General features: G+C 45.7%; 1 protein-coding gene across 11 annotated transcripts in view; it reads right to left on the bottom strand.

Moving 5' to 3' along the window:
- Window positions 1-12,761, bottom strand: part of Fhod3 (formin homology 2 domain containing 3) — a 425,281-nt gene that overhangs the window by 376,376 nt on the left and 36,144 nt on the right. For all 11 annotated transcript variants that reach the window (XM_076554837.1, XM_076554838.1, XM_076554839.1 and 8 more), the window contains exon 2: window positions 4,559-4,665. In XM_076554837.1, the coding sequence (XP_076410952.1) occupies window positions 4,559-4,665 (107 nt within the window). The remainder of the gene's footprint in view (window positions 1-4,558; window positions 4,666-12,761) is intronic.

Here is a 12,761-nt window from a genome sequence, read left to right as displayed (position 1 = left end):
ATACCACAGTTCACACAGAGATGACATTAACCATAAAGTCATCCCTATACAGAACCACTGAGATGGCTGTCACTGCCCAGCCTGAGGACCTGAGCTCCATGCCTGGGATCCACACGGTGAAAGACAAGAACCAACGCCCTCACCACTTGTCTTAGCTTGGTTGTCCGTTACCTCAGGAAGGAAAGGGTTTGTTTCAGCTTACACTTCCGGGTTAACAGTCCCTCACTGAGGGAAGTCAAGGCAGGAACTGAAGTGGACGCTACGGAGAAACTGATTCCTAGCTTGCTTCTTCTGGATTGCTTCTTTACATAGCCCAGGCCCACCTACCTGGGAAGGACACCACCCACCAAGGGCCAGTTGCTCCTATATCAATGAACAATTTAGAACATCCCTCACAGACACATCCACAGGCCAATCTGTTGGAGCCAATTCCTCAGCTGAGGGTTCTTCTTCCCAGATGACTGTATTTGGTGTCAAATTGACAAGAACCGACCAGCACAGCCGCTCCACAAGGCTGCCTTCCTGAAGTTACAGAAAAACGCAGCAGAGCGCCTGATACACAGGGAGGAAAGGATTGCTAGGTATCTTTATTCTATAAATAAATTTATAAATAGCTTCATTTTGTGAGTTTCTATCAGAAGAGTGCTTGCCTAAGGTCACACAAGAGCAGAGTCAGGAACAACCTAGAGGCTCCAGGCCTGTTTCCACTGCACTGTGCCATGCTTGCTGACTTCCCTGGCCTTAGGGGCAACAGACCCTGCTTGGTTTTGCTCGTATAATAATTGCTTTGTCCTTCCTCCGTTGAAGGTCCTTCTCCTTTCCTTTGGTTAGCTAGGGCTCAAGTGGTAATTCCCAACAAGCGAGTTAATTTTTAGTCTTGGCATAAAGGACCAAAAGCAGTGGACGGGAACAAAGAAATGATTCCTCCAGCAAGGGAGCTCACTCCAAACACACCACAGGAAAATGCCACAACTTCATACACCTTAATCTTTAGACCATCCTCCTATAATTTATGCAAAAATAGTACTCCTTTGGCCATGTTCATACCTCAAAATGGCAGGAAACATTATATTTTAACCCTTGATCATGGGAGACATGAATCCTCAGTTACATACACTTTGCCAAATGCCACACACCTAAGGGAGGACCCGGGAGAGACTCTAAGTGCAAGTGACATGACAAATGGACACGGGTACCTGCTACCTGCATAGGGGAGGGTCCTGAAGCTGCTTCCTACTCAGCAACGAGGGATGTGCCAGGCACCTAAAGGCTCAAGGATAGCAATTCTTCTGTCCGGGGAACAGTGTAACCCAGCTGTCCCAGGCCACTATTCTGCTGTGCAGACCCAGATCAAACAAGTCTCCCACTGAGAGATCAGATGTGGTTTTCTCACACTGCATCTTGGGTATTTTAGAAAAGACAAGGTATAGTCACTAGGAAGGAAGACCATTTTGAAGACATACCAAAGCCTCTGGGGTGAATTAAGGACACATCTGTCAAATGTGTTTCTACCCATCATCTTTTGGGCTGTCTGCTTCGGTCTGAAGTTTCCATGCCTTGGGCCCCTTTCTTGTTGCATTATCGTGCATTCTCTCAGCATCCCTTGATGTGAAGGGAACAGAAATGGGATCCCAGCTTACGTTAGTTAGAATCCATCACTCTGACAAACACCTGAGAAAACCTAGTTAAGCGGGGAAAGATGTGTACTGGCCCAAGGTTTCTGGATTTCTATTCCATCATGGTCTGGAGAACATGGCCAAGCAAAGCAGCTCCTACTGTGGAGGGCAAGAAGCAGGGAGACAGAATGCCTGTGCTATCGGCATTTCTCTTCTTTCCCCTTTCATTTCATCTAGACTCCCAGCCTGCACCCATGGGGTCTCCTCCTTTAGTCAACTCTCTGTAAATTCACTCCCGGACGAACACTACAAGGGCTGTGCCTTATTAATCCCCTAGGCAGCCCTCAGTCCAAATCGCTTAATACATTAGCACTTTTTTTTTCTTACACTGACAAATCATTCAAATATATATATATATATATATATATATATATATATATATATATATATATATATATATATATATATATATAAAGAATCAGACAGGATATGGTTTTTAAGCATGACTCTCCTAGAGACATTTTTCAAGTTGACATTCAAGGTTAACCACCACAAGTCTCTGCGTATTGGATGGGCTTCTGGCCAGATGAATACTCAAATGGGAACAAATGAGAAGACAAGCACCAGGCCCTTCCCCAGGGAGCATGGTTTGCACTCCCCAGCCTTCTAGTACCGTCTGTGGAGAAGCCTGTGGCATCTGAATGCCGGTGTCACTCATGAGATAGAACATCAAGATGGATGATGGCAGCAAGAATATCTTCTCTTCTCTGGGACCCAGATGCAGTGTGGCTGGGCTGTTCCCACTGAAGGAAGTGGTGTAGACCAAGACAAGTGTCATTGCATGAACCAGCCTCATGTCACCACAGGTGCAGATGTCCTGCTGTGTAGGACCTCACGTGTCTTTGCCATAAGCTCCTGGAGTAGCAGCAGAGAGGTGCCGATTCTGGACGCAGCCCCACTGTGTATATACCTGGCGCACCTCCTGGGATGTGTGACCTAATTTCTGACCTTCAGTTGTCTCTGATGAAAAATAGAGCCAACAAAATCCAACTACTCCTAAACCCTCCAACTAACTATTCAGAAGATTCTGTAACTGAGGAGCCTCAGTGTCTTATTTTTCCCTTCACCTTTATTCTAATATTGCCGCTAAGACACTAGCACTTTATTCTTGCATTGCCATATCATTCAAGGTTTTGTTGAAAAAAAAAAAAAAGTCAGGTAGGGCATGCTCTTTAAGCATTACTCCACTAGAGACATTTTTCAAGTTGACAATGATCTACTCATAACACTCCTGGGGTCTGTTTGATCAATGAGCCATGAAGACATCCAATGATACTGTCATTCTAGCCAGTATTCTGACATCTGCAAAGGGATATCATTGTCAGAAATAGGGGGGGAAAGAAAAAGAATATTGCAATGGAATTTCCCCCTGAATATTGGTCCCATAATCCTTTAACGTCCATTTTTAAAATACTGGTGAAGGCCAGCAATGTGGCTCAATTGGTAGAGTGCTTGTCTGGCATGCACAAAGCCCTAGGTTCAGTCCCCAATGCTTGGAAGGTCAAAGCAGGAGGAGAGGAAGTTCAAGGTCATCATCCTCTGTAACATGACAAGTTTGAGGTCCAGCCTGGGCTACACGAAAGCCTATCTGAAAGATAAATGGAAATCATGCTGATGAGCAGTTGCTGGGGAGACCCCTCTTGCATGGGCAGCCTGTGAAGCACCCCGAGAGTTTACCCACACACTATTTGTGTGGCCCTTGCGCCACTCTGACAACAACCAGGATGTCTTCAAAGGACCTTGCTTGATCCTACAGAGCACCTTGACCTTTCTGATGACCCCAGTCATGCCACATAGGAATTCATTCTACGACGTTGCCATCTTCCAGTGTTTAAAAATGGTTGTACAGTGCTGAGAAATGCTAGGTGCTGGGCATTCATTCAGACGGGCACAGTTCTGATCTCATGGGGTTCAATCATAAGAGAAGAGGGACACATAGAGGAATAACGATCTTAAACTAGGAAGGCTGTTAAAGTGGCAGAAGCCCAGGAAGTCATCAGGGCATACTGAAGCCAGAGACCGACCTGAGAGTATCACCAAGTTCCAATGTGTCCCTGTTATTCACACTCTACATGAAAAAAACAATACTCTCAGCTTCTCTCCCCCTGACTGTATTCTTAGTTTGGCCAAGAGAGTGTCAGATAGCTTTGGGGCTCTCTGAACACCAGATTACAACAGCTGAGGATGACCTGGGGAGCATCAGGAACTCTGTGAAGGTCTAGGAGGAGGAAAGTGGTACAATCAGAGCTGTGCGTGGTTCAAGGTGGACAAGGGACAGGAAGAGAGGCAGCTCCATCAGATGGCTCTGTTATTATCTCAGCTGACACAGGAAAGCTGGTTATCTGCAAGTGTAGTCCAACTTTCTATATACATCTCTGATGAGTTATTGCCCTATCCTTCAGGATAACAATGCTAAGTATTGTGCAATCCAGATGTAGGCTAAGAAATAACTTATGTTAATTAACATAATTAATTAATAATTATTTTACCCACAGTAATCAGTAGAAAAGATTATATTCCATAAAACTACCAGGATACCTGCCAAGAAAATGAAATTATCAGCTAAATTATTAGAAACAGTGTTTAAAACAGCTGCTAATCCACAAAAATCTAGAGAATGTTGATTTGTTATACTTTGGTTAAAAATCCCTTAAAAGAGAATGCTGTGTGCTCAATTAACCCATTCCAGAGATTTGTCTTAAGCCAGGCTACCCACAAGGAGCAAAGTCCCTCAAGATAGAAAAAGATCTATGGTCACCAACAAGGACTTGATTCAAAGTGAAGGTCAAGGCCAAAGTGATTTCTCCAAGCATTTTAAGACTTCAGCACACCAGCGCTGGCAGTAAAGGGGACCAGTGAGCAGGGACAATGGTTGTACTTACCCTGTGTCATCCTGGAAGCCTTCCAGCTCATCCCGCTGTTCCGCCAGCGTGGCCTCCAGATCCAGGTAAGCACCATTGTGGGACAGCTGCAGGGTACAGTCATCGAGCTAGGAGAGAATGAAGGAGTTAGTCCCAGCCGTCTCCTTGGATGGGAACCAGGATGGGAACACAAGTCACCTTAAGCTGCCCTCACGGGCTTTTTAAAAATCCAGCATTACTCTGAACTGTGATGCCTAGCGGGAAGAGGGAACACACTAGTGTGAGTATACTGGATTGGGATTGGTACAAGTAGACAGAAGTATCTGTCAGAGGGCTGGCATTGGCCCAAGCTGGTAAGATTCTCAAGTTGTAGTTGACAGCATTTTGCTGTATGTAGAATGATTACTTACACTTAAAAATACAGGTAAATTATTTTTCCAAAGACTGAGATTAATATTATGAGGAAGCCAAGTGTATAATGTCATGTTTGCCTCCTTGAATTGTCAGGATGGCTCTTATTGTTCGTCTGGTTGGTGAGTCAAAACCCTACTTGCAAAATGTAGGCAAGCATGGCAGCTCACGGCTGAAATCGCAGTCCAGCAGGGCCAGAGAAGAGGTAGGAGAGTGTGCTGCCGATCACAACCATAGTCCTGCCTATTGGGACTGGTCGGCTCCATTTTGAATTCCTAGTTTTATTCCCAGAAGCCTCAAGTGAACACTGAATCTTCTTTCCTGATCCCCACAGCCTTCCAGGGATCTGCCTCAACATGTTCTGTGTCAAGCCCCAAAGAACAACAGGAAACCCCACAATTTTCCCAGCCTATGGCAACAGATCCTCAGGCCTCAGCCTAATTGCCTGACCCCGCCATTCCCCTCCTCACATTCCAGACATCACTAACTACCACCACTTCCAGAATACCGTCTTAACAAAATTATGTATCTGACCCAGGCAGGACACCAAAGAACACAGAGAGGCTTCCTTCCCTCAGAGATACGGTTTCATCGAATGAGTGGGGCAGACAAATCGACTGTAGATTAGAATAAGACGCAAGTTAGATCAGCTGCCAGTCAGTGGATGCTCTTGCTTAGTTTATTCTCCAGTGACTGCTTCAGCAGAGATGCCAAAACCCTCTATAATATTGCCCAAATCCCCACCCAGACGAAGACTATCATTGTTTCCTAGCCAAATGTCACCAACTTGATCCCCTAATTAAAGGGTGAACAAGCCCCTGTACATTTGTGCTAGTGAATGTCTCAACTGAAAAAGAAGAGGTGAACATGGGCCTCTTAGGCCCTGAAGAGGAACATATGGGGTATGTGCAGAACCACCAGGGGATGAAAGGCAACTGGGGATACTGACTGCCCTGGGACAGACTGCCTTGGGGATGTGGTGAGCATAGAGGCTAATATGCCCAGGGAGTCAACACACTGCCAAAGCTATGCCATGATGCATACCCAGCCTCACCATGACACCCAAGACACAAGATTAATATTTAAACCATCATCGTGGGAGCCAAGGAGCATGGGTAAAAAGCACTGGGGCTAGAACAGCATAGGGAAATCTCCTGGATAGTTCAGAGTTCAGGAGGCAGCTTCAGGTCTCACTTTCACAAAGTGGTAGACGCCTGTATTAGTTACTTTGTTCACAGCTGTGACAAAAATACTCCGGGAAGGGTTTGTTTTGACTTGTGGTTTAGGAGGGGATACACTCCATTAGGTCCCGAAGGTGTGGGAGCAGGAACAAGAAGCAGCTGGTCACTGCGTTAGGTGAGGAAGCAGAGGGGCATATGCTGGAGCTCAACACACTTCCTCCTTCTTATTTGATCTAAAACCCAAGCCCTCAAGAAGGTACCACCCACATTCAAGACGGGGACTCCCTTCCTCAGGGAAACCTTCCTGGACACATCCTTGTGGACAAACTCAGAGGTCTGTCTCCCTCCCTGGATATCCAAGTTCCCAACAAAGATTAACCACTTCAACCTGGGCAATGATTACTAAGTAACAATTACAAACTTCCAAAACAAATGGCCACAAGGAAGGTGTAGAGGCAACCAAGAAAGGTGTATTTCAAACTGGTTACAAATTGTTACAAATACACAGGCAGAAATATCCAAGCTTTCCTCACCGAAGGACTCAGACATCTCCCTGCCAAACTGAGTCCCTGGCCTCCATTCTGGCTTAGGGGGAGGCAACCTGATCCCTTGCCTTGGCCTCTCATGTCAAATGTCCTCCCAGATGACTTAAGGGTCCTGGAATTTCCTGACTCTGACAATTTTCATGTCAACCCTGATCCCCTGGCAGCACGTCCCCTGCACTCCTTTCTTGGCTGAAAGTTCGGTGGCCAGGACACTGTCGGGCACTTGAGGACATAAAGACAAAGCAGGGAGCCATGTTGGAAGATAGCGTTACAGGGCTATTATAGAAGGGTGGCGATTAGGGAATTTAGGGGTGGTGACATTGGCGGAGCTGAGCGACTTCAGATCAGGTTACAGGCTGTCAACCTGTGGCCAGGGTTCTGGCAGGGATCAAGCTGCTCCAGAGGGAGTCAATCCCAGACCCACCATAAAGGTCCTTCCACATCTCCTGAATGGGCCACTCCCCCGTGCTGGCCCAGTCAAAACACATCCTTTAAACAAGCAGCCTGGTGACATCGAGAGCTCCCTCTGCTCCTTATTACAGATGCGGCACCATGACTCTGGGCTTCTTTTGACTGTTCCTACAAAGACAGTGCCCTCGAAAAGGGCAGGCTCACCATTCCGGAAAAACCTCAAACATCTGAAGCAAGGCTGATGTCACGTCTCGGTTTATATATTCTTTCCCTCTCCCTAAGCCAGCGAAGTGGTGTGTTGCTGGGGTGGTTTAATGATTATCTGGGTCCTGGCAGCAAGTCTAGAGTCTAGTCTAGGCAATAAAACTCCTGTGTAACCCTGAAATAGATTTGAACAGAACCCTTCTATAAATACACATGAGGCTACCCTTTAAACTAATTTTGGGAGTCGCATAGAAATGAGAAAATACGTAGTTTAACAATAGACTTCAGCATTTATAGAAGATCTCAAATGAGCTTCACTCACTTGTGTCTTTTGATGGGACCCTCCCATGCTCACATCCACAGCCTCCCCCGTGTGATCTGTACAACAGCCTGGAACCCAGGCTGGCCTGTGTCTGTGGCACCTGATGGAGCCGAGCTGACAACTATAGACACTCACTCCCAGGAGCTGTCCTCCCTCATGGTTATTGGAATTCTGCCATTGAGTGAGGCCAATCTAGATTGCCAAGTTCCAGATGATCCAACGGCTGATGACAGACCCATGAGACAGCCCAATAGAAACAGGGAAACAACCCTAAGCCAGCACTTCCCAGTAGATCCGAAGGCTTCAGAGTAACTTCGTGGTTGTTAATTTAAGTCCGTCTCCTGTCTCCATGATCTGTCACCACAGACCACCCACAGCTGACAGGTAGGGCAAACCTGACCATTAGAGTTCCCAGCATCTGGGTGGGTGCTGTGGATGATTGATTGATAAATAAAACACTGATTGGCCAGTCACCAGGCAGGAAGTATAGGCAGGACAAAGAGAGAGGAAAAGTCTGGGAAGTGGAAGGCTGGGAGGAGGCGACGCCAGCCTGCTGTCCAGGGAGCAGCATGTAAAGGCAGCAGGTAAAGCCATGGAACGCGTGGCGACATATAGATTAACAAAAATGGGCTGAGTTTAAGTGTAAGAGCTAGACAGTGGTAGGCCCGAGCTAGTGGTTGAGCAGTTTAATTAATATGAGCTTTTGAGTGATTATTTTATAAGTGGCTGTGGGGTCCATGGGGCTGGGCAGGACTGGAGAAAACTCCAGCTACAGGTGGGTGGTGGGGGAGAGGCTCTCTGCACAAGTTGCCCACTAAATGTACTGCAACATGACAAGCTGAAGTAGGGATGGCCACCAAATATCCAGCCCTGAGATGGAACACAGAGCACAAGTACCTAACCTTGACCCTCTGAGCTAAAACTCCTGCTGGGGACAAAAAAAAAAAAAAACCATCAGGTATTGAGTACAAGGGACCAGAAGCACAGGGAATTGGGGAACAGCGATTCCCAAGAGAAGTGTGAGAAAGCAGGTGTGAAGTCCCTAGTCCCCAGAGCTCATTCCACTGGTCCACCTTACTCCTCTTGCAAACTTCAGAGTAAGAGATGACAGTTTTGAGGCTTGAATGTGAATCTTCAGCAGGCTCTTGTGTTTGAACACTTAGTCCCTGGCTGGCGGCACTTGTTTGGGAGGGTTGTGGGTCCCTTAAGAGATGGGCCGTACAACACCAGGTATGAGAAGCCCTCTTCTTAGCTATTGATCACGGTTTTCCAAGAGACTCCCAAAACACACAGGCTATTGCTATTGCCCTTGGTTGCCACCCCCGACCCCGAGAGATGGAAGTTAAGGCTCTATTGTTGAAACACCATGCACTTCAGGCACAGGGCCCAGTGACCCCTGGGCTAGAACTGACCTGAATGCCTCCTCCCTGGGCACTAGCTTTCACGGTGCACAGAAGGCACAAGGCAAACTTCCAAAGCAGGGAGACAACCAATAGTCCTACCCAGCTCTGAAGCCTATGAACCACAGTCATGATCAGTATGGCATCATAACACAAAAGGTGCCGTAGTGACATGCATACCTTAGTGGTACCCAACAACTCTCTAATTGGATTTAAGACCTACAGAACAAGAGGGAAATCGTGCCTGGTTCAGGAAATCTAGCCAACACCCAGGGCTAGTGAAGTCATGGATCTTGGAGGAGAACCTACAATCACCACTTTACCAAACCAGCATAATCCCCGAGTACATTCTAAATATTTGTCTTCACACACACAGATAAGTGCAGTCCTCACCCCACATCAAGGGAACTTCTCTTTGCAACATACGGAGACCATTACAGAAAACCACAGCCAATCAGAATGCAGGGTTATGGAGCCCAGGAGCAGTGGATACATCTACAGCATAGCCTGGCCCCTAGGGGGGGCACTGAAGAAGAGGGGTGGAAAGATTATAAGAGCCAGGGGTCACAGAAATTGCTGTGACATTGTGTCTCCTAGTAATGTTGCAACACACACCCATAAGTTCCCACCAACATGACTACCTAAACATGAGCTGAACAAGGACAGCAATAATCATAACAGAGTGGATGGGGAAAGACCATGAGGCCTCAACCTGACACAAAGAACTTCAGGCAACTAAGAAATGCTGAGAGTAAAAGAAATAGTCTTTCTCGGGGAAGAGCACCCCAATCCGTTATCCAATACCAAGTAGCTCTGAAAACATATGCACAAGTAAACATTATACAGACTGAGCAGGTCATATTCAGGAATATACTTGTGTACACAGCGCATATATGTATGAAACAACAATTAATGAAAAAAGAGGTCATGAGTTGGAAAGAGAGCGGGGAGGGGTATATGGGAGGGAGGGCTTGGAGGGAGGAGAGAAAGAGGTAGAGAATAGCTGGAGGAAATAAGCCTGTCTCCAACCACTTTGCCTCCTGATCTGCCCAGATGGGGAAGCTCCCACAGCTACAGCCAGGAACGGTCCCCACTGCCTTCACACCTCTGTCCTGACAGACTATACCACAAAATAAATCTCGCCTCCCTCGAGACGCTTTAGCTTAGTATTTTATCACATTGGTAAGAGAAGTAACCAGTGTACAACAAATTATGAGGGATTCCAGCCATTGTAAGCCCGGGCCTTCTGAGCTCTCTAGTCCCAGGGCCACACACATGGCTTCTCCTGACTCAAACACTAAGAATCCTGTGAGCCCTGGCCACTCTCCAAGGCTGAATTTACCATGAGCCTCCTTAGTGTCCACTTCAAGCTGACCAAAACTCCAAGAGGGGTACAAAAGTCATCAGTGTATTTCCGCTAGTCACTTACTGAACAGCTACACCAAAAGCAGCAGAGACAACAAGCTGGATTTAGGTGACAAGCAAAAAAAAAATGTCAGAAAAGACAGCTTTCCAAAAAGCCACGCCATGTGTTCCTGTGGCAGTTGAATGTAATTGGCCCCCATAAGCTCATAAGGAGTGGCACTATTAGGAGGTGTGGCTTTGTTGGAGTAGGTGTGTCATTGTTGGAGGAAGTAGGTCACTGTAGAGGCAGGCTTTGAGGTCTCACATATGCTCAAGCTGTGACAAATGTCTCAGACCACTTCCTGTTGCCTGCATATCAAAATGTAGAACTCTCAGCTCCTTCTCCAGCACCATGTCTGCTTGCACGCTGCCATGTCCCTCCATGATGACAATGGACTGAACCTCTGAAACTGTAAGCCACCCCGTCCACTGTTTTCCTTCATAAGAGCTGTCGTGGTCATGGTATCTGTTCACACCAATAGAAACCCTGACTAAGACAGTTCCTTTCATACCTCCTAATAAAACCAACTGTAAACGCTGGTTCCAACACTCGGGCTTCTAGGCACTAAGCTCCCCCATAAGCAGCAATGCAGAGGAATAAATTGGTGGGCGCCTGCTCTGGTGCACAGTGAAGTTATGGCATGCATTTTATTACCCTGTAAGCTACACATCCTCCTGATGTGGATTCCTTTGAATGTATAGTTGGCCCTCTGTACCTGATGGTACATAATGGGCTTCCAATGTATGAGTTAAATCAGGAAATATTATTCTGTATTGGATATGTCAGACTTCCGTTCTTCTTGCCTAAATAATAAACAGTGTAGTAACTATTGACGCATAGTGCATATTTAGAGATGACATACATTACACTGGAGGATGGGCCAAGGTTGTAGGTATACTATGCTATTTTACCTAAAGCATTTGAACATTCACAGATTTGGGTATCCACACAGATTCCATTACCAGTCCCGCTTGGACCCTGACTGATGATAATACCATACATTTTATTTTTTTATTTTTATTTTTTTGTTTGTTTGTTTGTTTTTCGAGACAGGGTTTCTCTGTGTAGCTTTGCGCCTTTCCTGGAACTCACTTGGTAGCCCAGGCTGGCCTCGAACTCACAGAGATCCGCCTGCCTCTGCCTCCCGAGTGCTGGGATTAAAGGTGTGCGCCACCACCACCTGGCCATACATTTTATAATGAAAAAATATTCAAGGCTATAAAGAAAAAACTAAAGTTGTAAATATAGGGAACAACTGGTTAGTTTTCTTAAGAGACCAAGAAACTGAATACATGATAAATCAAAAGAAAATCAGTCCTGTTGAGCAATACCAGCAAAGCACATCCCTAGGGACCCATTGAGACTCTTTGGCATGGCTGTTACACAGGCACTTTAAAGGATGACTTAGAGGTAAGGACACTTCTGAGATCCAGCAGCTGGGAATAATGAAATATTATGAATGCCCTTACTTCAAAAGTGGCTTGATTTTACTTCTCCAGAAGCCTGGGTAAGCTATCTGTGGTCACTAACCCAAGCACAAGTGGTCTTGTCCCTAAGCTGATTCAGGTAGCTTCCAAATCAAGTCCTAGACTTACATTTCAACTAAGAAGGGCACACACAGCCCACCCACCAACAGCAAGAACCTCTACAAGAATCCTTGAGAAGACAAAGGAGAGAGCTTTTAGAAATGGTAACACATGTCCAGGCAAGTCAATGATTCTTTATCATTAAATAGCCAAAAGTGTATTAGACCTTTTCATTCAAAAAGCTGCCATTCATTGGCTTACATAGGCTCCATGTCATGTGTTCTACATTGTTTTATTCAAATTGAAAAATAATTCCATCACTGTTTCAAGAGAAAAGGGGAAGAAGGGAGATATGAAGGTTAAGGTAGGGAAGTGAGGGAATCTGAGTGACTGATACAATATGCAAGTGGCCAACACAGAAGCAAAATCTTGAGTTTCTTGCCTGAGCAAATTAATCAATAGATTAATTTCTCACCAACATGGGAAATGCCAGGTAAAAAGTGTGTGAGGCTGGGATAAAGATAGGATTTCTCTTTCTGACCTATTTTGTCTATTATGTCTAAGCAAATTTGGGGTTACTTAAGCGAGACCATACATACATTTTATTCATCTTTTCAAAGAGCCTAATTTTAATTATATCATTTTCCTCTGTTATAAGTTTTCTTTTTTACTCAGTGTGTGTGTGTGTGTGTGTGTGTGTGTGTGTGTGTGTGTGTGTGTGTGTGTGTGTGTGGTTTGTATGCACACCACACACACACATATGGTATCTGAGGGAGTTGCTTTGTTTGGTGTCTTTTAAGATTTATGTATTCCTATTTT

This window comes from Peromyscus maniculatus, chromosome 19 (assembly GCF_049852395.1).
Source record: "Peromyscus maniculatus bairdii isolate BWxNUB_F1_BW_parent chromosome 19, HU_Pman_BW_mat_3.1, whole genome shotgun sequence".
Lineage (NCBI taxonomy): Eukaryota > Metazoa > Chordata > Mammalia > Rodentia > Cricetidae > Peromyscus > Peromyscus maniculatus.
Note: the sequence above shows the minus strand (reverse complement) of the source record. Positions and strands in the feature narration are given on the sequence as shown.